At 39.0% G+C, this 27,641-nt stretch overlaps 1 protein-coding gene across 6 annotated transcripts in view; it reads right to left on the reverse strand.

Annotated features, from left to right (window-relative positions):
- The window catches only part of LOC121509834 (ral guanine nucleotide dissociation stimulator-like), a 91,584-nt gene that overhangs the window by 31,623 nt on the left and 32,320 nt on the right, over positions 1-27,641 (reverse strand). Inside the window, exon 1 of one of the 6 annotated variants that reach the window (XM_041787519.1) lies at positions 21,821-22,094. The exons of 2 other annotated variants lie outside the window; for them this stretch is intronic. In XM_041787519.1, the coding sequence (XP_041643453.1) occupies positions 21,821-21,907 (87 nt within the window). In that variant the 5' untranslated portion in view covers positions 21,908-22,094. Of the gene's footprint in view, positions 1-10,296; positions 10,691-21,820; positions 22,095-27,641 lie in introns of those variants that run through there. 3 more of the 6 variants (XM_041787516.1, XM_041787517.1, XM_041787515.1) reach the window with 3 other exon arrangements.

Genomic DNA, 27,641 nt, shown 5'->3' on the forward strand with positions numbered 1-27,641 from the left:
CTGCAATTTCAAATGGCAGAAGTTGCAATATTTCTTTAACCTGAAATTTGTGTCCAAACACTACTTTAGAACTGTTTTTTGCAGCAGAGATGTTATGCATAACATACCATGCAATCATTCTAGTGGCATGTTTTTAGAGTAGTGTTGCAAAAATCCTATCCAGGCACGCAGATGGCCTAGCAGTCTAGGGTACTACCCATGTACGCGGGCAGCCCAGGTTCCAATCCGGCCCATGGCCCTTTGGGACAGGTCACAACTTGTCCATGAGAGCGTTTTAAAGTTGTTGGATTGTGTATTTGATGAGTTTGATGAGGGAAAGCCAGAAATACCGGAGGTCTCACTAGTGTTAGCTGAGCAGCTGGTATATCAGCCCCCCAGATCTAAAAACAGCTTGCACCGACAACCAAAGGAAACGAACCTATTACTAAGACTATAGGGATTATGACAATGGGTGAATTTGCCAAAATGTTGAATATCCCTTTAACCCCATATCACTCCCACTGATGAGTGAATGTATATGTGTGTATGAGACAGGTTATACTGATGACCACTTCAGCAGTCTTCATCATCAGTGTGTGAGCGTGGTGTGAATGGGTAAGAAGACCAAAAATCAAATCCATTAACCATTTCACCGCAGCCGTTCCTCCAGACCCACCACCGTACCTTCGCTGTCTGAAGAAGATCACAAACCTCACAGAGACTCACACCACCAGGAAGTAGTTCTAGTTTCACTTGTGATCTGGGCCACACAGATAAAAATAAGATGGTAAACCCCCTAAAATAACAACAAGGAAACTCTAGCCCAGTGAATCATCGTCTCAATAATGACATAATGTTTTTGGTTTGATTGCATATGAGATTATTTCTCCCCGTTGGGATTACTAGAGCTGCTCTGAGTTATTCTGTCATTCATCAGGGACTGCTGAGTCACCGTGAGCCCAGAGGACAATCAGACCTTTATGGGCAGAGACAGAGCTTTTTTTTTAATATCATTTACTGTAAGTCTGCGTCTCTGATTTCACTTCACTGAGCATCGATCTCTCCCTACAACACGACTAAAGAGCCACAGAGGAGACAAAGCCGCTCTGTTATTCAGCTGCCTGTAAACACTGATTTCTCCCCAATCAGTCGACTCTTTGAAGGACTTATTGTTAAAGGCCTCTTGAGACAGCCTCACTGTGCAGCCCAGTCTTTATTTAGCCCTCTTTTATGTCGGTTTGGCCCCTAATTCTGCTGGTGTGCTGCTACTCATTTCTTAATCGTGGCTATTTTTAGCCCAAATGCACGGCCGAATACTGTTAAAGAAGTTTTACAATTATGTTAAAGGAGTTTACTCAGCTCACATGAAAATACGATTACAGCGGAAATACAGTTACATAAATTCAGACAGACTTACGAAACAAAAACAGCTGTGTACCATACCCAAACAGAAGTGTTAGCTAATTTCAACCAACACAACATGAAGTTTTTAAAGAGCTGCACATGCTGCAGACCTGCTGAGGATGGAAAATGTCATATTCAACCAGACCACCCTAAGAATAAAAACTCAGACAGACACAGGCTAACCACATCACAGCAAGATTTACCAAAGCTCTCGACCACTTTCATTCAGACCTAAAGCTCTGCAGCTGTGTATTTAGCAGTCCTGTTGATCAGAGGCTAGGGGCTAAATCTTCACATTTTACCTCAAACTATTTAAATTCTTTATTTTGTCATGTAAATGTTCATAATGACTACTTTTCACAGGTTGAAACAGTCTACTGCAACCAGGGCTGAACGATTTTGGAAAAGAATCTAATTGCGACTTTTTCCCTCATATTGCAATTGCGATTATTCCTTAATTCTCTTTTATTCCTAAACAAGGACCGAACAATTCTTTCAAAGTGTCTAATTCTGATGATTTTGACTTGTATTGCAAATTGGATATGAACTGTTGCATTGAAGGGTTTTTGTCATTCTTATATTTAGTAAGAAAAAAGAACAAAAATGAAGAAGGTAGGGTTTTTGGTAGACTATTCTAAAAAATTGCACCTGAATGATTGCATGATGTGTCATGCATAAAATCTCTGCTGCAAAAAAACAAGTTTAAAACTATTTAAAAGTATTTTGACACAAATTTCAGGTCAAAGAAATATTGAAGTCTTTGCAATTTTCAATTGCCCAGCCCTAGCTGCAACTTACATAAACGTCACCATCAGCAGCCCTCAGCTGACATTCACAGCTCCACCAATCAGAGACGTTACTGTGACACTCGGGGATTGTGGGAAATGTAGTGCAGTTGCCTAAAACAGTGAATAAACCTTGTTGCCTTAAAACAAAGCTGATAATCAGGGGCATTAACCTGACATGGGAAAGCTTCAATAGGAAACGTTTGAGAAAAGGCAGAGGATTTGAAAAAAACTCGGAGTGTGATTGGATGAACGTTCTGTCTGTCACATCTCTACGGGCCAATCAGAGCAACAAAACACGTGACATAGCAGCTATCAATCTGCGCCTGCACAGCTACGGGGAATAACACGAAACATGGCGACTACAGACATGTAAGAAAACAACTCACTGCTGTTCTTTGTTCTTTTAATGAAGAATTGTTGTCAAGTTCTGATAAAACTGGTGCTTTAGCAGCATCCACACTAACCCCTTCAGCCATATTTGCACCGGCCTCTTGTTGCTGCTTGTTTACGTCATGACTGTGCCTGTACTGCCCCTAGTCGCTGATTGGTCCTGTCACTTTGGTTCAGATGGGAGCTTAATAAGATGGATTCGCCAGTGAAAAACAAGAAAATGGGCATATCCATCTGCTTTGCAAGGTTACAGGGGTGTAGCACAGGGGGGAAAAAAGAGTACTGGTTACCCGGGCTCACAGTAGTGAGGGGCCCTTGAGGAGCCTGCAATGAAAAGTGTGTAAAGTTCACGTTAAAATCTTCGATCTACCAAGAAAAGCAGGTCCAAACAGGAAGTCAGTGACCCTCAGTCTGAGGCTGTAAAAAAATCAAAAGCGACACAAAAACAGTTCTGAATGTAAAATAGTGGAATCTTAAAATGCAACAAAAAGGGTGCAATAATGGGGATTAACTAGAGAATTTCTGAGCTCAAAAACTTTTGACAGCCCTGGTTAAAAGAGCTAGTAGAAAAAGGAAAAGGTGAGCTGGAAACACCAGGTAGAGATTTTTATGTGTTAACAGTCTGGTGCAGGCGTACAGCTGCTGGCTCAGAGAGATTCATCATCAGGCAGAGGATGCGAACACTTAGAACAACTCTGATGTGTTTTCATGGTTTTCATTGTGGGAGTGTTACTCAAAGAGAAGTAATGACTGCAACATTTCAAATAAGCTCTGATGTTTACAACTGCTGCTTTTCTAACAGACTGATGTTGTGGCTGATTAGGGACAGGAGGAAGGAGGAAGTGAGCATGTGTTATTCCCCTTATCTCTGTTCATGGCGTTGGATAAAATCAGCCTGATTATACTGATTCATGCAGCAGTAGTGCGACAGAACACCTGATGCAGTGAAATGGTTTCTCCTCCATCGCCTTGTTCCTGGTCTCCTCTGTGGCTCGAGTCGAGATGGATGAGAACAAGGAAAGAGGGCGATGACGTGGCACAAGGAGTGTCTGACGGGAAGATTTCCTCTGTTTTCTTTCACTTTCCTCTCTCTGTACAGCTTGTTATCTTGTTTTACAAAGCGGAGACAGTCGTGTATCAATAATATCCATATTCATATCTGAAATATTACACTCTGCATCAACACAGATACAAAAAGTGTTCCATTCAGAGCTGGGATCTGAAGATGAGCAGCACAACAAAGACATCAGTCAGTCCGTAAAACATCATCCTGTAAAAGTTCAGATATGATTGGCCTGCCTGGAGCCAAACTAACTTCTTCATCCTCTAAGTTACTGATTTCATGTCTTCTGTCCTGAATTACAATGAAAAGAAACAGGAGCATGATCTGGGGCAGCACAGCGTCATTTCTCTGTCAGGAGTTTTAACGGAGCAGTAACTCGATCTGCAGCAGACCTTCTGATGCTGTCAGTGATATGATACAGACTCCACCATGACGCTGCTGTTGCTGCCTTCACAGAGCCAGAGGGATCAACAACAAATGAATCTGACTACACATCCGCCCCAGTGACCCTTTAAACTGTAACACAACTACCACGTCAAATATCCTCCACCTCAGCCTCCGGAGCCAGGAGAAGAAAGACTGCGATTGTGGAGGAAACCCCTCTGCCTCTGCAGGACGGGGATTAAGCGTTAGGTAATTATGTTAGAGAGGAGAGGATTAGATTAAAGCCAGGAGGAGCAGGAATACCTCTGTGGACACACAAAGACAAATATAAAGGTTTTAATAACCAGCCGGTGATACCAGAGCGACCTAAAGATGTCTCGTTCCCTCCCAAAGACAAAGACTCACTGTCTCTGAGTGCTATCAGTCAAGATGTCGTCCTCCTTCGATCCCCGGCTTACATAAGATAGATTACTGTGGTTACTCATCCTCTGTCCTCATCTGATCGAACGTTCAGGATGTAAGAGCTGGAAAATGTTCCACTTAATCCAGAATGACAAACGTTTCACACATAACAGAGACCGTATCTCCGGGAAATGAAGGGCGGTGATGATCAGAGTTATAGGTCTATCACATCTCCAGTTAACATTAAGCCCGTCTCAGACTGGGAGCGTGACGCGCGCGTCTTGACCGCGACACGCGTGGATTTTCAGTTTGATTGCATGTTAACAAGTTAGGGCTTTCAGACTGCCAGCATGAGCGTCGCGGCTTGCGCGGCTCAGGCGCGGAGAGTTCAGAGATTCGAAGTCTCGCCTATTTTTTCCGTACTCCGCGTACGGCTGTGGACCATATTAGATAGGAAAATGATAAATAGAGAGCCATATTTACATCGCTGTGGCAAATATGCACATAGAATATGTTTACAGTGTGTTTCTTGATAACCCTGAGGAAGGCCACAAGCTTAAATGTGCCTTTTTGATAAAGTTGTTCACTAAAGATCTACTATTAGTGAAACTTTCTGTCTCCACACCGGTAGAATATGTCACAGGAAAGATAAACACCGTATGAGTGCTTTTCTGGTTTGTGCTTTTCAAAGTAAAAGCCCGGTTTAGCATTTCTGTAGAGAAACTCTGTTCGCTTGTACAGAATGCTTTTATTTTGAATAGTTCCTGACAAACTTCCTCAATACGCTAAATCAATAAGCATGTAGGGGGGTTATTCAGGTAAAACTCGTGAAGAAGGACAGGGCTTTGAGAGCAGGAAAATGCGGCTGACACGCAGCAAACTCGCGCCCTGTGTGAAAGCCGCACCGGCAGGAGCCGGAGCTGACACGCACGACACACGCAAGCAGCGAAACACGATCTCAGTCTGAAACGGGCGTAAGGCTTAGATTTTCAGCACCACTGGATGGATTCCCATTAAACTTGACCTCAGAGGAAGAATCCTGCTAAATGTTATGAACGAATGATGCCTGTTTGTCTGTCTTTGGTTATTTGATGCTCCTAAACATGTTCTTTACTGTGTGGAGTCTTTTATTTATTGCATACACTGCTGAACAAATATCTTCCAAACCCAGAGCCCCCATCACACCCCCACCAACAGACCTCAGCCTCCTCTTCTCCACCTCTCCTCCCACCCAGGGCAGGTCGATAGATCAGGTTTTATTTCCAGACTAGAACATCAGAACAGCTATCAGACATTCTGACATGAAACCTGGATAATCGTGCTCAGAGGATGAACGCTGCAAAATCTGGCAACCCCTTTTCACTGTTTCTACCTATTTTACCACATTTGTTTTCACATTAGGTCCATTTTTGCTACTTTTAACCCTTTACACTCTTTTACCTCTTAGTTCTACATTTTTTTTTGCCACTTTAAAACCACGTTTACCGATTTTTGCCTGTATTCTGCAATAATTAAATATTTTTTCCTTTAAAGCACAGGTGTCAAACTTAAGGCCGGGGGGCCAAATCCGGCCCATGGTACAGTTATATCCGGCCCGGAGGATCACATAATCTTTCTATTAGAACTGGCCCACCAGGATGAGGTCTGCAGATTTCCTCCAGTATACATTTAAATTTTACCTTGATGATTTAAAATATCCTTGTTAAATTATAAAAAACAGAAAAAGTAAAGAGTAGAAGAAGTTAGATCAAAAGTCAGGAAGGTGGGAAAATAAATTAATGTTGTCATTTCATATTTTCAATTTTGCATCTCACAGTTCTGACTTAACCTTAGGATTTGGACTTTTTTCATGTTTTGACCTTCAAGATTCACAATTTTAAATTCTAAGTCATATTTTTACTAGAGCCCAACCGACTGATCGGCGGGCCGATTAATCGGGCTGATTATAGCGTATCACAGATTAATCAACATCGGCCAATATGTAGCAGATAAATTAACTTCTTTGCTGCGCAGGGATTCTGTCGCTATGCTCCTGTGTGTCCCTGCTGACCTCGGCCCGAGTGCCTGGCCCCTCCCCCTCACACACACTCAGTCACTCGCCTGCAGCAGAGAAGAGGAGTAAGACCAGAGAAACGGCGAGAGAAACTGCATTATTTTTACTCCATGGTAAGCTATGATTTTATAAAACACTATAACACTACACTTTAGTGCCCCATGACAATAACGTTCTCGCAGAAATGTGTTAGGGCAGTAGTTCCCAAAGTGGGGGTCGGGACCCCCTGAGGGGGTCACTAGACAGTGAAGGGGGGTCCCAGGATGCTTTCCATAAAACAAAGAGAAATTTCATATGATTTAAAATGATACATTTATCTGTACATGATGCTTTATGCAGTATCGTGTGCTTTATCCCCCTCAAGGGAGGATGGGGGTTCCAGATCTCTGATGCAGTTTTTTGGGGGGTCACTGGCTGAAAAGTTTGGGAACCCCTGTGTTAGGGCACATCAAGGAGAGATGCTCGTTTTTTCACGCAAGTTTTAGGGGGCATTTTACAGCGTTTTAATGTTGTCTAAGTTGCATTTTTGTGAGATAAACAAAGATAAATGCAACTGTTAATTCACATGTCCACCATTATCTAATATAAGACTGTTATACAGCGTTTTAATATATCATATCATATATCAGCCAATATATCAGATATCGGCTTTTTTAGCCCCTAATATCGGTATCGGCATCGGCCCCCATATTGGTCGGGCTCTAATTTTTACCTTTTATCTCTGTGAGTTTTGACTTTCTATCTCATTTGACCATGTGAGGCTCCTAGGTAAGGCCTAAATTCAGAATCTGCGATTGACTTTCACCCTCCTGGCCTAACTAGTCCGGCCCTCCGGACTTCTCATCGGAGCAAATCTGACACCGGACTCACCATGAGTTTGACACCTCTGCTTTAAAGTTACTCCAATTCCTTTCTTCTCCAGTGGTTTTATTTAGAGTTTAAATATGAATATCACAGATTATCTTCATGATGGACCGTGACTTTCCCTGACCACCACGGGCCCCCACTTAAGCTGGGCCCCAGAAAGTTCTCCCCTTTATCCCCCCTCACATACAGAGCATCCACTCAACACCAAATAAAGCCCTAGCTGCAGTCTACTGATCATTTATTCCATTGCTTTATCAACTTTACATCAACAAAGGAAGCAAAGAAACAGCAAATCAACCTCTGACCAGGCAAAGTCGGGTTTATACTTCTGTGGTGAATCCTCGCCATAGTGACCTACACCAGTGTGCGGTGGCATGTCCATGTTGCTCTGCAACACTCCGCCCAAATGCCACTTAGTTGAAAGTGCCATTTTTATGCCAGTTCCTGGTCCTGTCGCCACAGTTCCTGCTTGTTTGTGTGCAGGAAACGTTTAGGACATAAAGTAAGCGTGTTCTGTTTGAGTTGGAGCTGATAAATATTGATTATCGGTTGATTATTCTGCAGTTATTGATAAGAGGAAATGAGAAAAGACGTCAGAGAAGATGGAGACTGCAGCTGCTCAGTTTTTGACCTTGTTCGTCCACTGAGAGAGACATGGATGAGGAAACGGACACTCCAGATGTTGGTGAGTAGATTTGACTGGCTGCTATATCTGGAAGATGAAAGTACTTCGGCAAAGGTCAGTAGCTAACCGGGGTCAGATTCTATATGTTGCATGAGCGTGCCTGGCCGATAAAGGTGATTCTGATTCTAGTGGCGCTTTTCTGCATCCAAATAAACCTTAACAGTACAACTGAATACTAAAATAACTGCAGCCTTTTAAGAGATTATGTTATTGCACAGCCTGACATCACAATTGCACCTGCAATACAATTAACTGGCCTGCACTACTTTTAGCATGACTGTCTCCCAGCAGAGTAGGGCTGAACCATTAATCCGAACGTTACTGGAATCACAAGCTGGCCTTGGCAGTTTTCACATCCTGGATGTGCATTATCTCTTTAAGATGTGTGAGTTGAAAACATTTTGCAGCAGACATAAAGGAGCACATTTCATACACACATGTAAGAATAAACCATCCAAGTTTGGTGCAGAAATTGCATAAATCATACTAAAGGAATAATACCACAAACCATAACAAAAACACAGTTTAAGTCAAATAATAGCAATTCAATATTTTTCTAAATCATGCCAGGTAGACTTTTAAAAACCAACCAACATTCAATACAAACCAATCAGAGTGTCTAGACGTAATGAGGTGGTACACATGTGCAGCACCGTAACGTACCTGAGCTCAACAGGCAAACGCTGCTGTTGGTGTTATTTTAACAGTAAAACCTGATGAGGATAAAAGAGCGAGAACGCCCTCTCTTGCTCTTTATTTACTGAAGAAATGTGCTGCAGTCCTGATAAAACTGTCGCTATGATACAGCTACATCCAAGCTAACTGCTATACTGGTAGCAGCCATTGCTTATGACTCACAGGACAACTTAACCCCACCCTCAGCGAAACTGAAAAGGTTCAGCACAAATGTTGCAGACTGGAGCTTTTCAAGATGGATTGCCTGCTGACAGGCCTGTGTGGAGTCTGGCAAATCCACGTGCTTTACAGGGTTACAGCAGAGAACACGCAGTATAACTGTACAGAGAGACTATCGATCACCCAGTGCTACCCAGCTGACCAATCACAGGGCTGCAGTTGTTTGAGGTGTAGTTATACGTCGGTAATGCGTCTCAGCTTCAGCGTAGGTCCAAGGCTACGCAGACATTACAGTGTAGCTACAGCGTAGCTACAGCGTAGCTATGACGCAGAATCATTAACCTGGCTTGACATGCTGGTTTTGGTTTTCTTGTTCTCATGTGATCCAGTTACTCTGTTATGATCTGTGCACCGATTCATAACCAGACTCAGTGGGCTGAGGTGCAGCTGGGGCGAAACCAGGGCGTGGACGTAATACTGCAGATCTGATCCTTTACAGAGAGCAGATCAGCATCAGAACAGCTGCTAACAAGGCTGAACATTCTGTAAAAAGTCCACCTGACTGATGTTTCTCATCAGTGAAGCTTTAAATATACATCATTATTGGATATTTAAGCTGAAATGTGGAAAAACACCGTGATGTACCAGGTTTTTTGGTCTCTAGATCCACTTACAGTAAATCTCTTGACACCAGAGCGCAGCAGGAAATTCCAGGAACTAATCTGTCATTATCTGCTCTCATTATCAGTATTAATATTTGATGTTTAGACTGGACTCATACAGTCAGCTGTATCAGGACTGAGCTGAATAAATGTGAGAGCGGAGGAAAACAACAGGAGTGAAAACAGCAAGTCATCCTGGAACTGTGCTGATGATCAAAATCAGACGTTTCAACATCATATCAGGTATCAACGGGTCTGCTCTGCTTCATGAGCTTCATCCAACACAGCGATGCTTAAACATTCATAGCTGGCACGTTTGATATTATTTTGTAATTTAACACTATTTTTAAGCTGTCATTCCCATCTATTTTGTACTTCCATGCACATGTAAGTGACTTTTCTTATGCCTTTCTTTGCCCGTTTCTTATGCTTTATTCTTTAAATCCTGTGATTTGTAAATATGTAAACTTCACCCTGAGGAGCCATAAGACTTCTGATTTCTGATCAGCATTTTGGGTTTAAATACAGGATTAGTGTTCACAAAGCCTCTGCCTTTTAATGTAAAATAAATCAGTTTAAACTTCTGGTAAATAGAATATATAAGAACGGCGTTTTTACATATCTTTATGTGTCTATAAATAAAATAATAAAGTTGTTTGTGTCCAGCCCTCAATAAAAAAAGAAGTCTTTCATTAATCATCCATATTTCCTAAAATGTATTTTTGGCTTAAATATCGAGATCTGTTTTTTAGGGTCCTCCTTGCCTTGCCTGGCTCTCCCCCGGGTCCCCCTCTCACCTCCAGTAGGGGTAGGTCGGGGTCCAGGTGTGTGAAGCTATGAAGGACCACGGGGCTTCGGTCCTGCTCCAGCTCCAGCCTCACCCCGTCCCAGATACTCCTCACCCTCCACGAAGAGTCGAACATGTCGAGCAGCTGGCCCGGTCTGACGCCGTGCGCCTCCGCGTGCATCCCCAGGAGATAGACCATGGAGCCGCGGGGGGCTGGAGCTCACTCACGGCGACGGAGGAGGAAACATTTCCGCGGTCCTACTCCGAGATTTTAATCCGAAGAGTAGGAGACACTCTCTAGTTTTAATCCAGATTCTCCCTCCTGCTGCTGTCGAGGCTGAGGCTGCTGCTGTCTGTCCCAACCGTTTAGGACGATCATGACTCACTCTGGGGCTTTTCTAAACCACGCCCCCAAACCTCTGCTGCGTTCAGGGACCTTCGGAAAAATAACCTACAAAGGACGCAACGAAGAAACAATTTGAGCTCTATCCTCCTGAGAGCTGAGATTTCTTTGGGATCAGTAGGACTTGATCAGTTTAAAATCTCAGCTTTGTCTTTGAACAGGAAGTACTTTAGACCCCCTAAACATCCTGTTTCTGCAGAAAATCCTGGATCAGTTTCAGAGCAGTGCTGAGCTGAGTGTCAGCCAGGTGGTCATTTATCGGGGGTCTTCAGTCATTGGGAGATGGACAAGAGAGTCAAGCGTGAACAAAATCTACATTTAAAGTTCATCATTTTTGGACTTTTTTTTAATAAAATCCACACAAATTCTCTAAGGAAGGAATTACCGACATTTTTGTGAAACTTTTAAACATTTTTACTGTATGTAAAAATGCAACAAAATTAATTTAAATATTCCTGTAATGTTTCAGTGAACCTTTATCATAAAGTGCATATTCTCCAAAGGTTTCCACACAAATTTCTTATCAAACTCCAGATGACTTACAAATGCATTCACTGAAATTTCATGAAAATTAAAGAAAGCTCCCCCAAAGTAAAGCCCTGAAACTTATAGGACAAATTGTTAAAAATTATGAAGAACAGAGCCATCATCAAATTCCCCAAATTTCTAAATTGATCTCCCAAATTTCCAGGAAATACCCCCCCCCCCCCCAAAAAAAAAGAAAATTAAATCAAATGCTATAAAATTCAGATGATATTTCTTAAATTCTTGTAAAAATGCCTGAAAAATCATTGAATGATTTAAACAATCAGACCTGTGTTAATCTGTGAAAAAATGCCCCTCAGTAACCTGATGTGAATGTATAACTCTGCATTTAATAAAGACTTTAAATGCTTTTTAAATACTTCATTTTTTTGTCTATCTTATGTTTGATGACTTTTGTGTTTAGAATTTTGTAAAAGCAGAAGATTTTGGCTCATACATCCTCTAAAAGAAGAGTAGAATATTAACATTTTACATCTTAAAACACTGACGTCATGCCTCTATACTTACATGACTGGAAACTACAAATATACGAGGTGTCCCTGAAGGCAGCATTGGCTCCTCTACTGTGACGTCATGGCTGTGGGGAAATGATGGTGATGTGTTGTTTACGTTCTCACTATGGCAGCAGGGTGATGTCTGCATCACTCACTGCTGTTTAATAATAGGAAATATTTACTAAAGAAACACTACACTGTACTACAGTTAAAGAAGAGTTACATAAGTCTATTTATATCTATGAAATAAACATTTATAATATTTAACTTTAATAAAGAAACACTACACTGTACTACAGTTAAAGAAGAGTTACATAAGTCTATTTATATCTATGAAATAAACATTTATAATATTTAACTTTAATAAAGAAACACTACACTGTACTACAGTTAAAGAAGAGTTACATAAGTCTATTTATATCTATGAAATAAACATTTATAATATTTACCTTTAATAAAGAAATACTACACTGTACTACAGTTAAAGAAGAGTTACATAAGTCTATTTATATCTATGAAATAAACATTTATAATATTTAACTTTAATAAAGAAATACTACACTGTACTACAGTTAAAGAAGAGTTACATAAGTCTATTTATATCTATGAAATAAACATTTATAATATTTACCTTTAATAAAGAAACACTACACTGTACTACAGTTAAAGAAGAGTTATAGAAGTCCATTTATATCTATGAAATAAACATTTATAATATTTAACTTTAATAAAGAAATACTACACTGTACTACAGTTAAAGAAGAGTTACATAAGTCTATTTATATCTATGAAATAAACATTTATAATATTTAACTTTAATAAAGAAATACTACACTGTACTACAGTTAAAGAAGAGTTATAGAAGTCTATTTATATCTATGAAATAAACATTTATAATATTTACCTTTAATAAAGAAACACTACACTGTACTACAGTTAAAGAAGAGTTACATAAGTCTATTTATATCTATGAAATAAACATTTATAATTTTTTACTTCACTCACTTATATTTAAAGATGAATAATTAAAGTTTTTTTATATCTTCTCTGCTTATGTCGTTTGGGTGTTATTTGCTCTGCCTTCTTTGTCTTTTGTTGGGTTCTGTTGATTTCTTCTTCTGTTTTTCTCTGCAAATGTCAAAGTACTTTTTAAAGCCATGGTTTTCAAAGTGCTATATAAGTTGTAATTATTATTATTATTTTTTTATTATTATTATCATAATCACCACCATCATCATCATCATCATCATCATCATTATTATTATTATTATTATTATTATTATTAATATTGTAATTATGATAATTATATTATTATTATTATTATTATTATTATCATCACCATTATATTATTATTATTATTATTATTATTATATCATCACCATTGTTATTATTATTATTATTATCATCATCACCATTATTATTATCATTATCATTATTATCATTATTATTATTATTATCATCACCATTATTATTATTATTATTATTATTATTATTATTATTATTATTATTATCATCATCACCATTGTTATTATTATTATTATTATTATCATCACCATTATTATTATCATTATCATTATTATCATTATTATTATTATTATCATCACCATTATTATTATTATTATTATTATTATTATTATTATTATCATCATCACCATTGTTATTATTATTATTATTATTATCATCACCATTATTATTATCATTATCATTATTATCATTATTATTATTATTATCATCACATTATTATTATTATTTTTTTTATTATTATTATCATCACCATTGTTATTATTATTATTATTATTATTATTATCATCATCACCATTGTTATTATTATTATTATTATTATTATTATCATCATCACCATTGTTATTATTATTATTATTATTACCATTATAATTGTTATGATTATTGTTATTGATATTATTATAATTATCATTATTATTATTATTATCTAAAAAATTCTAACAGCTGAATTGACACTGCTGTGGGATAGCCAACTGTGATGTCTCTTATCCGTAGCTACATGCAGGAGGTTATGAAAGGTAAAACAGCCAAACACAAAAGTTAAAACAGAGAAAATCATCCATCAGTGTGTAAACATGCCAGCAGCTCCACACAGCTGGAGCATGTCTAATCCTCGTCTAACTACGCCCCCTGCTGGCTGAATGCTTACTAAGTTGATCATCTTAAACAGACGCCTGCCAAACATTCAGAGTGATTACACATCCAGATTAAATCAGCCGAGAGGAGGAGAGCAGATGTACACAACCCAACGCCATCCCAGCCTGATAGAGGCGGTTAGAGGTGAACTTTAGATCATGCTATCGTCCTAAAGACCATCAGAGATGTAATCCAGCCTGAGCTTTCACACCCACACAGAGAACAGGTGTGAGAGCTGTCCACAAACTTCAACAGAAACATCTGCTGCACCAGCTGAGACCCAGTACAACCACAAACATGTCTGACCTCAGAGGCCTTTCTCATCGCCAAGCCTCTGCCACCGCCGCCATGTAGCGCTGACAATCTGCAGCTGCTGGAGGACAAAACAGCAAGTGTGAGAGCAAGAGAGTAGAGAAGGAGAGACAAAGATTCTCACAGATAAATACTGATGAGTGGAAATCATCTGTGACATCATGATGAACACAATCATTCCTCATAAAATGTGTTTCCTTTATCGAGCTCCAAAACAGTCCTTCAACCATAACAGAGCACCAAAACAGAGGAACGAGGGTTTAAGTCAGGTCAGATCACATCAGCAGCTACGGCCAGGGGTGTAGCACGGGGGGGAAGGGTACTGGTTACCTGGGCTCACAGTAGGGAGGGGCCCTTGAGAAGCCTACAATGAAAAGTGTATTTTGATTTATTTTTTCTAAGTAATAAGTGACGTTATTAAATTAAAAGTGACTAAAGCAGTGATCCTAAACGCCCATTTAAGCTGCATTGTGCAGTTAAATGACACTTATTTCCCATTTTGCCACTCTTTGATGCTTTTTGCCCATTTAAGTGATTTTTCACTCATTTTTTGCCATTTTGGGACCATTTTTGCCACCGATAACTCATTTTTTGGGCAATTCCCACCAATTTTTGCCACTTTCTGCCCTTTTTTGCCATTTTTCTCCCAGTGTTTGTCACTTGAAGCCCATCTTTGACACTTTTGACCTGCTTTTTGCTATTTTTTTGCCTCTTTTTGCCTTTTTGGCCACTTCTTGTCTATGTAAGCCACCTTTTGCAATCAAATGCCACTTTTTTGGCCATTTTCCCCACTTTTTTTCTGATTTTTGCCCAGTCTAGTCACATTTCATTCATTTTTTACCACGTTGATGCCACTTTGGGACCATTTATGCCACCATTAACTCATTTTTTGGTCACTTCCCACCAATTTTTGCCACTTTCTGCTCATTTATGCCACTTTTTCTTCCCATTTTTGCCACTTTTTCGTTCAGTGTTTGCTGCTTTTAGCCCATTTTTGCTACCTTTAACCTATCTTAATAGCCACTTTTCACCTCTTAGATTGTGACTCTTGCAAATGCATTCTTCTACAATTTGACTCTCTGGTTGAGTAACACTGGACTAGATAAATCAGTCAACAGTCATCAGACTGAAATCTGCATAAAATAGAGTAAAATACAATCCTGCTCCTCCCTTAAAAATGGTATAGTACAGCGCTATTGCAAGTAAATTGAATTTAACCATAGTAAAAATGTTGCTCACAAATGGGGAAATTATGTTTCATTTCAGTTATGACTATTTGTCTTAGAGGCGTGTATTAAGTCAGGTGACACCAAATCAGACTTTTTGTTTATTAATAGGGGCGTGCCGCAAGGTTCCATTTTAGGCCCTACATTCTTTTCTATTTATATTAATGATATTTTGTCCTCTTTAAGTGGTTTCCATGCCCTTTTGTACGCGGATGACACCATTGTTTATTGTACTGCAGACTGTACAGCTCGCTATCAAAAATTTTGCGACTTGCTTTTAATGAGCTTCAAGAATCTCTTTTAAACTTCTTTTGAATGTAATAAAAACAAAGTACATGCTGTTCTCCAGAGCCAGAAACACTGACCATGAAACTTTGAACTTGTTTACTATAAAAGGCTCTAGGATTGAAAGAGTCACTGAATATAAATATCTTGGCGTGTGGCTTGATGAGGATTTAATGTTCAAACACCACGTAAACTCCCTTGTCACTAAAATGCGACAAAAGATTTTTTTTTTTTTTACAGAAACAAATCCAGCTTTCCTTTATTTTGTAGAGAAAGAGTTGTTGAAGCTGTGTTGTTATCTGTCATTGGTTATGGTGATGTGACTGACAGACATGCTGCAGCTTCAGCTCTACAGCCTTTGGACAGTGTGTATCACTCTGCTCTTAGATTTATTACTGGTGACGGTACAGAACTCATCATTGTGTTCTCTCTGAGAAGGTTGGTTGGCCTTCTCTGGAAGAGAGGCGCAACAAACATTGGTTTTTATATATCTTTAAGGCCCTCGATGGAAAATGACCACCTTATATCTCCACCTTGTTAGAGTGGAATGCTGGTAGCTATACAACTGGCTCTGCTGATCTGTTACTTCTTAAAGTTCCTCGAGCTCGTACTGAACTTGGTGAAACAGCTTTTTCCTTTGATGCTCCAAGCTCATGGAACGTCCTCCAACAATCTCTAAAAATTGACGTTCTTCCCTCTCTTTCAGAGTTCAGGACTTTGATTTCTAACCATTGTGTTTCACATTGCAACTGTTTTACCTGATTTGATTTTATCTACCTTGTCACTGATGGTGTTGTTGTTCACAGTGATTGTTTGTACTTTGTTTTACTGTGCTGGGGTTTTAATGTTGGAAATGAAGGAAACCTCAATGTCCTTTCGAGAATAAATAAATAAAGGTTTGAATGAATGAATGAACTGTTGGACACTGCAAAGCATATCAAATTGTCAAAGCAGGCGAATTTTGTAAAACAACTTTCGGGAAAAACCAGCGCAACCAACAACAGACACAACTACTGAAGCAAAGACAAAAGAAGTCAGACTTGTCTGAACTCGCCATCAACTTCGCCTCTACGACGGGTCAAAAAGAGAGCTACACTCCTTTATTATAGGCTTCATCCAACCTGTGGGACATCCGTGTGTGTGTGTGTGTGTGTGTGTGTGTGTGGGTGTGTAGTAGGTTTGGTAAAATACTCACAACCTTGCTTCTGCAACATTCAGAGAGCTAACAGCAGCATGTCAACATCCACGCTGTGTTTAGGTGCAGGCCTCTTGTTTTTTCATCCACAGAGCACAAAGATGATGAAGTCATCAGATAAAACATCCTCTCCTGTATCTGGCTCTCGCAGAAACGTGTGTGGGAAGAATCCCAGCACCGATCCAACTGTTATTCTGCAGAGACTGAACCGAAGCTCTGCTTCCATCTGCTGGAATCCAGACCAGGATGTTGTTGTGCTGCTGCTCCAGCATGCTTTACTGCTCCCACAGGAGAGCCACGCTAACAGCCTCTTTCACGTTGCTCGTCTTTCTCTGACACAAAGACACACACGTGCAGAAAGGGAGGAACAACAAAGCTGAACACACCCCGGGTCATTCATCTGCACCAGGCTCGTTATCTAAATACTGCAACAAGTTTCCATCGTAGGAGGAAGAACTTTAAGAGAGGTGGCATCTAGGAGATGTTTTAGTCCACAGTGATTCCAAAAATCTAAACTTTAATATGATCCTAGTTAGAATTAAACAACACTGATTCCTGTTTGATACCACAGCAACAAAAACAGACATATATATCACCCCCCCCACTCAGTGGCTGTGTTGGAGTCCAGGATCTGCTCTGGTCCTCTGCCAGGCTCCCACTGTTCCCCTCAAGCTCCACAAAGAATAAATCAGAAACAAATAAAAACACAGCCAGACATGGACAAGGAACAGAGTTATATAATGGAGGAGAATCAGACTAATAAATGAGAATAATCTAATTATAAATCATGGTTATATACAGATAAAAGCCCCATCATCCTTTTGAAGAAGGGCAGAACAATCAATAATTAGCAGGGATTTATTTTTACATCCTCTCAGCTCTAACTTGGACTCATATTTAGCCAGAATGTTTGCCTGTTTGTTTGTTTGTAGGTGTTTTATTTCTCCCTGCTTGACTGTGAGCTGCCATACAGCTAACTTTAACACCAACTTTCACTGTATAAAGAGTGTCTCTATTTTAATACATCTATATCTATATTTAAATAATTTGAGGTATTGATAATGTATCAATAGGAGTGTTTTACATCTTATCAGTTCAATGATATCACTGACAAACTTAGATCTTCAAATCATTATTTTGACTATAAATAAAAACTAAAATATCTTTTGGACTTTTATTGACTAAAGGTGGACAGACATGTTTTATGAGTCTTCATTGACTAAAACTATGAAGGTTAAAAATGACTATAATGTGACTGAAACTAAAAAAGCATCTAGACTAAATGATCAAAATCGGACAAAATCAACTGTTTGTCAAGCTTCATTTTAGTTAGTTTCAGTTTTAGTTGACTATATTAACGTTCCTTCAAACAGACTTTAAAGTTTAAGGAAGAAACAAAACACCAGCTGATGCTGATGAAAGGTGGTTAGAAATATTCATATTTGCTGATATCCATAACTAACTTTTTAAGCTAATATCTGATGAAACTGATGTGCCGACAGTGTTGTTCATCTTTCCTTCATACAGCTTAAGTTTTAAGTCCAGGATTTTTGACTGAATCTTAAATCAAGGCCTCAGTTTGAGGAGATCTCTTCAAATACAATCATCTCTGATTGGACACCAGCTCCCAGGACGTTCACGGGCCTAAAAACGACAAAGCTCATGAATCTCAGATATCCTAGTGGCTGACAGAGAATATCAGAGTGAATCTAAAGTTTGTCCCTCTGCTCTCTCTGTTGTCTCAGTTTGAAGCTTTAAACGGATCAGACAGCCGGGTCAGGACCCTGTCGTGTTTCATGTCACTGTGATGGCTCAACGATGTTATGAAGCTTAATGGGATCAGATTATGGTCTGGGACGCTCCTATTGATTCATTTCCGTCTATTTCAACTACAGAGACATCACACAGTGATAATGGGGTCGGATTATTCACTGCAGGTTCAGCTCTGCGCCACATTTCCATTATTTCTCCACGCACAAACTCTGAAGTCTCAGGCTCTCCAAGTCCTTTCATTAGTTTTGGTATCTGATCATCAGAATAACAGGAAGACTTTGTATAAAAACAGGTGTTACTGAAAGAATCTGATTTTAGACATTTTGAAGACCTTTATAAGACTATATATTAGGACGACAGTCTAAAAGGGCATTCGTTTCTCTAAATATGTTGTGTTCACTCTCATGATTATTCATGTACAGTTTTATAAAAACAGCATTTTCAATGATGAGCTTTTACTTTACCTTAAATGTTTTATGGTCACTGCTTTACTGCTTTTTCAAAAGTTGAAAACTGAAGCTCTACATGTTTAAAGACCAAACACCTCGGCGCTGCACTGTTGCGCCTCATTTGCCGCACCTTGAGCGATCAAACTCCCACCAGCCACTGCTGGATCAGCTGTTCGATACCAGAGTTGAGAGCCCACTCAGGCCTCACCTCTCCGCCTCACCAGGTAAAAGACAAAACAATAAGAGCAGTGGAATTTCACCGCCGGCCAAGGTGCTCCTCCAGCAGAAGATGGCGCTAGACTTCCTCCTCTGTGCGCTCAAACAGAGCTGCTACTCTGCAGCCGAGACAAAGATGCTGTTCTTTTAGGTTGCAGCTGCAGTTGGCCACGCAGGAAATACAGCAGTGGCATCAAGTGCAGCGCTGCAGTGCATTATGGGGGCAATCGTTTGGACACGCATCAGAAGGCACCAGTGTGCCCAACAATGCAGATGACCTGAAGGCCACTATCAGAGCAACCTGGGCTTCCATTACACCTGAGCAGTGCCACAGGCTGATCGCCTCCATGTCACGCTGCACTGATGCAGTAATTCATGCAAAAGGAGGCCCAGCCAAGTATTGATGCATAGAAATGAATATACTTTTCAGAAGCCTGAAATTTCTATTAAAAACATCCATTTTAATTTATCTTATGTAGTATTCAAATTTTCTGAGACACTGAATTTTATCTGTAAGCCATAATCATCAACATTTCAAGAAATAAAGGCTTGAAATATTTCACTCTATGCCTAATGAGTCTATATAATATATGGGTTTACCTTTCAGAAACAAGTGACAAAAAATATTGAACCTTTTCATGATATTCTCATTTTTTAAGATGCACCTGTATTAGATAAATTAAACTAGGGCTGAACAATTTTGAAAAAATTATGTAATTATGATTATTGTGACCCCCTATAGCAAATTCTACATTTAAAAATTCTGCATCTCTGCTGCAAAGAAAAGTTTTAAACTGGCATTTCTACACATTTCAGGTCAAAGAGATTGGTGGGAGAATGAGAATGGTGAGAAGTAGAACATCAGCCCAGTATTTAAAGGACAAATGGAAAATAAAATAACTGAGGAGTAGTGGACTACTCACTCCTTTAAGATCCTTTAAGGCAAGGGTGTCAAACTCAAGGCCCAGGGGCCAAATCTGGCCCGTGGCCCACCAGTATGAGGTCTGCAGATTTCCTCCAGTATAAAAATGTAAACTAAACCTTGATGACTGAAACTATCCTTGTTCATACATGAGAATTAAAAATAGAAAAGAGTTAAAATAATTTGATAAAAAGTCAGAAATGTGGGAAAAAAATGTTTTCCTTTCATATTTTCTAAATTGCAGTTTTGTTTTTGACTTTTTTAATCATATTTTGACCTTTTAAAATCAAAATTGTAACTTTTATCTCATATTTTGAACATTTAGATTCACAATTTAAATTTTTAAGTCATATTTTGATGTTTTACACTTGTGAAGTTTAATATCTGAACATGAACCTTTTCTAATTAAAATCTTATTTTAGCTCATCTTTGGACCTTTATAACTCAATATTTCTAATTTTATCTCACTTTTGATATTGAAAACTCATTATTTAGAATTTTATCTTATATTTTGACCTTTTAACCTCTTGATTTTGAATTTTTTTTCTCATATCGTGACATGATCAACCCCTAAATATAACTTTTAATCCCAAATTTTGACCTTTAAAACTCAAAATTTCTCATCTTTGGACCTTTAAAACTCATGGCTTTGAATTTTATCTTCTATTTTGTCATTTAAAACTCTTGATTTTGAATTTTATCTTCTATTTTGTCATTTAAAACTCTTGATTTTGAATTTTATTTCATATCTTGCATTTTCAACCCCTAAATATAACTTTTAATCCTAAATTTTGACCTTTAAGATTCAAAAATGTTCATCTTTTGACCTTTTAAACTCATGGTTTTGAATTTTATCTCATATTTTGACATTTAAAACTCCTAATTTAGAATTCTTTAGTACTTTAACTGTTAAAGATCAGAATTTTAACTTTTGACTGTTTTTTAAATATTAATATCATTTATCATCAATGCTATGTTTTTCTCCCCTTTAATTCATTATCAGTGAAGATGAGGTTGACAGTTTATGTGAAATTTTGACTCTGGTAGTCCCTCAGGTTAGACCAAAATCAGAATTCGGCCCCTGCTGTGACTGAGTCTGACATCCCTGCTTTAAGGCTTCAACACAGTCAAGATCCAGAACATGGACAAAGTGGACTGACTTTAAATCCTTCACAAAAACTGAAGAGAATGGCCAACAACAATGGAGGCTAAATGGACAAAACAACATGTTTGTCTTTGCAAGAAAGGAAAATAAAATCAAAGTTAAAAATGAAGTATTCTCATTAAAGGTGCTTTAACTGCTCAGTGATTTATAGTCAAGTGAAATGACCCTTTAGAGCTGCTAGATTAAATAATTCTGCTGCTTCTAAACATGTTTTTTCACTCAGTAAAAACTCAGAGTAACATTTGTACGAGCTGATGACCTTTAGATCCAGACAGAGCCGTCAGGAGTCCAGCTCTTATCAGCGTGTCCTCACAGAAACTCTCACCGCTCAGCCTGAAAAATCAGAGAAACATCCAACCTGTCTGCGAGCTCTCCTCGCCGCCCGATAACAGTCGTCTCCGTCCCAGCGAACATCCGTCCTCATCAGCAGCCCACAGCTCCACATCACGGCCTCCAGATCCAAAATGTCCCCGCAGAAAAAAACCCATTAATGGGCCTCCACGGCTCCCACTCCCCTCCACACAGATTGGATGAACCCCCCGCCGGCGCTCCGCTTCTACATATTTACTTTACCAGCTGTGTCAACAACGTGGGGAACAACACCAGAAAAAATTAACTTTTGATGGGAAAACAGAGAAAGAAGATCAGCGCGTCCGTATTTAGAGATGACTAAGAGTTCAAATCAGCCGTACGCTCATTTCCAGGCACTTAAAAAGTGCTGAAGAGAAAATGAAAGCTGAGAACGAGAAAAGGAACTTCCCTCAAAGCAACTGAGGGAATCACCTTCAAGCACACATGTGGTTTGTTCTGCTCCGTCTCTGCTCCTCTCCCCGGTTACCCCACACTATCTGAAGACTACAATCACAACAAAGACCTCGGTGCCTGCATCAAATAAAGCCATAAAGGCGCTTTGTCTGCTTTTCTCTGCCTGTTTTTAGGGAGTGGATGCACCAACGCCAACAGCACAAATCTAACACGCGTGTTTCAACCTGCCTGAACACTAAACGTGAAAATCAGGTCATTATTTTCTCTGCACATTAACACTGATGTGTAAACTTCACTGCTGATTCATGGGAATGTCTGTGGTGAAGAAGGAGATAAATAAATACTGACTGTAACCTCAAGAGGCTCTAAATCACAGACATTCACTTTTCTTTGAGACACATTGTCCTTTTTTCAGTCATGTGACCAGTATGGAAGCCTGGAGGAGGAACAGGAGTTTAGGTCATCAGCAGCTACCGCTGACCACTACGTAGAGCTGCAGCACTGCGCATTTATCCTCCATCTCTGCAGAGACGTTGCATGCTCAAATCACAACAACCACAGAAAAGCTCAATCTAAACTCGAACCCTGTCATGTTGCACCCTTCTACAGCCCAGTATCACTGTGTGTTACCACTCCACAAGAACTGAAAAAGGATCTGTTCCTTTTTGCGAAAAAGCTCAGAATGTTCAAGTTTAAAAGTATTACATTTTCAAGAACCAAGCCTCAGAATTTTAGAGATTATGAAGTCAAAAATAGCCCGCTGTGTGGAACAAAATCATACCAGAGGAAGCACAAGTCCTGAAGTTAAAAGCCTCGGCAAATTCTACTTTTTACTGGAAATCCTTTTTGATTTAGGCCCAGAATCACCACAGTATCATAACCATCTAGACCACAGGTGTCAAACTCAAGGCCCGGGGGCCAAATCCGGCCCATGGAATGATTATATCTGGCCAGCAAGATCATATCATATTTGTATTCTAATAATTTTTACTTTATATATCACATTTTTATCTTTTAGATTCACAATTTTAAATTTAAAGTCATATTTTCAACTTTTCAACTCATTACTTCGGCTTTTAAATTCCATATTTTGACTTTAAAACTCATGATGTCAAAATTTTCTCATATTTTGACCTTTTAAACTCCCAAATTTAAATTTAAGTCATATTTTTACTTTTTTAAGTCATCATTTTGAATTCTAGCTCATATTTTGACATTTTAAACTCCTAATTTTTGCTTTTTAATCCCATATTTTGACCTATCAGACTCACAGTTTAAAATTTTAAGTGATATTTTGACTTTTAAACTCATGATTTCAAATTTGATCTTGTATTTTGACCTTTCAAACTTATGATTTCAATCTCATATATTTGCTCTTTAAAACATTATTTTTTTCTATTTTTAATATCATGTTCTGATCTTTGAAGTTGGATTTTTTATCTCAGATTTGAGCCTCTACTTTTGAGCCATTTTTACTGTTTTGAATGTCCAAATGATTTTACATCACTGCTGGGTTTTTTTTAATATTTTATTACTGGTGGGAATGAGGTTGACAGTTATGGTTAACCCTGTTAGGCTCTCAGGTTAGACCTAAATCCAGAATCCGGCCCCTACTGTGGTTGAGTTTGACACCTGTGATCTAGACTAAGATGGAGGGATGCATCGATACCACATGTTTCAGACTGAGTACAAGTACAAAGACTTAGAGTTATTCACCGATACTGAGTACAAATATGAGTACTTTATAAAACCAGAGCTCTAAAGCAGGTCTGCAGAAGAGCCAAAACACCTTTCACAATGTGAAAAGGTTTCAGTGTTGATTAATTCTTTATTTCTCACAGAGACGTGGTCCAGTTCTGTGCAACTAAACCCCACCTGTAGCACAACTATAGCTCTGAAAGTAGCATCACTCAGTCAGCCACATACAGACCCATGTGACCTCAGCGGTCAGGGAGGAAGGGAGAAAAGCTGTTCAAGAGGTACCACCAGCCTCTAAGCTTATGACTAGGTATCCCTCCATGCTGCTAGCAGTGAAGCTGCAAACACAAACTCTGTGTTTATGAGAGTACAAATACAGAAGTGAATACTTTGAGTCTCATGTTGCACAGTCTAAACTGGAGCGTTGATTTGACTCTCAAAGTGTAATTCTAATTCTGAGTTAAATGGTCTTCAGTGTTTGAGTTGTTTGACAATGTTAATCCATTAAGCTCTGTAGAGAGTCAACTGATCTAAGCTCCGCCTACTGTCATTTCAAATCTGCACCATTTTCCCATGATGCCCTCAGGCCGTGTGTCGACACGCATTTTAGATGTTTTCAATTGTGTTTAGATGTCTGAAGATGATGACTTTTGTAAAGGAGTCATTGTTGGGATTCTTTCTCTTATATTTTTGTTCTTTTTTTAGTTTTTTAAGTTTTTAAACTTTTTCATGAGTGAAACTGTTTACTGAGTTAGTGACTGCCTGCATGCTTGAAATGTGAAGTAAAGTGCCGTCTATTTGAATGAGCTTGGTGTAAAAAAGTATTTAACATTATGACTCAATCATGCATGTGACTTATAAAATTACCTCGGTGAGTTATTATATGAACAAATGCCTCCTTCAGACTCCTCTAGAGCAGAGGTTCTCAACCTTTTCAGCCTGCGACCCCCAAAATAAAGGTGCCAGAGACCAGGGACCCCCACTGTACCAAAAGGTGGTTGAACACAGCCATGCATGTGGGGACAAGGCAGCCCATAAGGGGGTATAAAGGGGAGAGCTTTCTGGGGCCCAGCCAAACTGGGGGCCCATGGAGGTCAGGAAAATCATGGTCTATTGTACAGTTGAGTTGTGATATCCATATTTCATATTTAACCTTAAGAACCACTCTTCTCAAAAAAACAAATCCCTTTTTAATCATTTGTATGGTTAAAAAAACTTTTTAAAATGTAAATCCCTTTTGTTAAAAAATAGATTAAATTGGTTTAAAAATGACAAAAATGGATAATGGCAAAAATGGTAGAAAAGGTGGTGAAGTCGGATTTTAAAAATAGCAGAAATGGGTTAAAGTGGCAAAAAAGGGCATAAATAGTGGTAAAAAAGGAGGTAAAATGTGGCTGACATGTCTTTAAATTGGCAAAAAAGGGTTGAAATTTGGGGAAATGGGATTTAAAATTAATATTAACAGGCAAGAAAGGGTTAACTGAAAAAGAAGAAAGACAGATATTGGCAGAAATTGGTTAAACTAGCAAAAATGGGCATGTCAGATGCTGAAATGGGGTTAGAATGGGAATAAATTGGGTGTAAAAGTGTTTAAAAGGGGTTAAAAGTAGCAATAATGGGTCAACAGAGGCAACATTAAACTTAAGTGGCAAGAATTGGTTAAGAAGTGGCAAAAACAGACAGTAAAACAGTGACACTGACAAAAATAGGTGTTAAATGGTAAAAATGTGTTAAAATTGGGAAAAAAATGCAAAGGGGTAAAAAGTTTGACAAAATTGGTGAAAAGTGGCAACAGTGAAATTTAAAATAATATTGTTAGTTTTTTAGGGCAACTGGAGACCCCCTCTCAGTTTCTCACGATCCCCAAGGGGGTCCCGACCCCAAGGTTGAGAACCACTGCCTTAAAGTGTCAGAATGAACACTCACAATGTTACAAGAAAACAAGTGATACAGTTTTACTCAAGTTAGAGTAAATTTAACACTAATCTGGGTTGGGACTGTACACACTCAGATAGGGTGTTAAATGTAACTCCAAGTGTTACTGTAATACTGCAGAATTTACTGTGTGGCTGTCTGAGAGCTTTGGAAGATCACAGGAGATCTTCAGGTTCAAACTGGGCCATGGCAAACTTCAAATTTGAAAAACACTGCTTTATTAACGCTCACTTTTTTCTAATTTGAAATTGTGATGATGATCATACCATGTTATTTTAATATGATAATAAATAACTGAAATGAGATAAGGCAGATTATCTCAGGAGATACTTTTGAATGCTGAAACTAAATATGCATTCTTTAAAAGAGAGAAAAAAAAACACAAGAATAAAGGTGGAGAAAATAAGCTAACCCTCCTATCCGAAAAGAGATTTTATTTCTCTATTTACACATCCAGAGGATAAATCTCTTAGAGAGTTTCCCAGTGGTTCACAGAGAAAAGAAGGAGCCTCTCATTCACTCACAGAGTAACAGCAGCAGCAGTAGCTTCCTCTGACAGTCTCACGATTTATCTCTGCTCTTTACTTCAGAGACGTTCAGGAGCTGCTCCGAGGTCCTGACATTTAAACAATACGCTCTCATACCAACAGAGATCCACTCGACTCTGAGGAGACCTGACAACCAACAACTAATGACCAGAGACAGAGTTAAAATAGAGACAAACCAGAGACAGAGACAAACCAGAGACACACCAGAGACAAACCAGAGACAGAGTTAAACCAGGGAAAGACTTAAAATAGAGACAAACCAGAGACAGAGACAAACCAGAGACACACCAGAGACACAGCAGAGACAGAGTCAAACCACAGACAAACCAGAGACACACCAGAGACAAACCAGAGACAGAGTTAAACCATGGAAAGAGTTAAAATAGAGACAAACCAGAGACAGAGACAAACCAGAGAGAGAGACAAACCAGAGACAGAGTTAAACCAGGGAAAGAGTTAAAATAGAGACAAACCAGAGACAGAGTTAAACCAGAGACAAACCAGAGACAGAGACAAACCAGAGGCAAACCAGAGACAGAGACAAACCAGAGACAGAGTTAAACCAGAGACAAACCAGAGACAGAGACAAACCAGGGAAAGAGTCAAAATAGAGACAAACCAGAGACACAGTTAAACCAGAGACAAACCAGAGACAGAGACAAACCAGAGACAAACCAGAGACAGAGTTAAACCAGGGAAAGAGTTAAAATAGAGACAAACCAGAGACAGAGTTAAACCAGAGACAAACCAGAGACAGAGACAAACCAGAGACAAACCAGAGACAGAGACAAACCAGAGACAGAGTTAAACCAGAGACAGAGACAAACCAGGGAAAGAGTTAAAATAGAGACAAACCAGAGACAGAGTTAAACCAGAGACAGAGACAAACCAGGGAAAGAGTTAAAATAGAGACAAACCAGAGACAGAGTTAAACCAGAGACAAACCAGAGACAGAGACAAACCAGAGACAAACCAGAGACAGAGACAAACCAGAGACAGAGACAAACCAGAGACACACCAGAGACAAACCAGGGAAAGACTTAAAATAGAGACAAACCAGAGACAGAGTTAAACCAGAGACAAACCAGAGACAAGGACAAACCATAGACAGAGACAAACCAGAGACAAACCAGAGACAAACCAGAGACAGAGTTAAACCAGAGACAAACCAGAGACAAACCAGGGAAAGAGTTAAAATAGAGACAAACCAGAGACAAGGACAAACCAGAGACA

This window comes from Cheilinus undulatus, linkage group 5 (genome assembly GCF_018320785.1).
Source record: "Cheilinus undulatus linkage group 5, ASM1832078v1, whole genome shotgun sequence".
In the NCBI taxonomy this organism is placed as follows: Eukaryota; Metazoa; Chordata; class Actinopteri; order Labriformes; family Labridae; genus Cheilinus; species Cheilinus undulatus.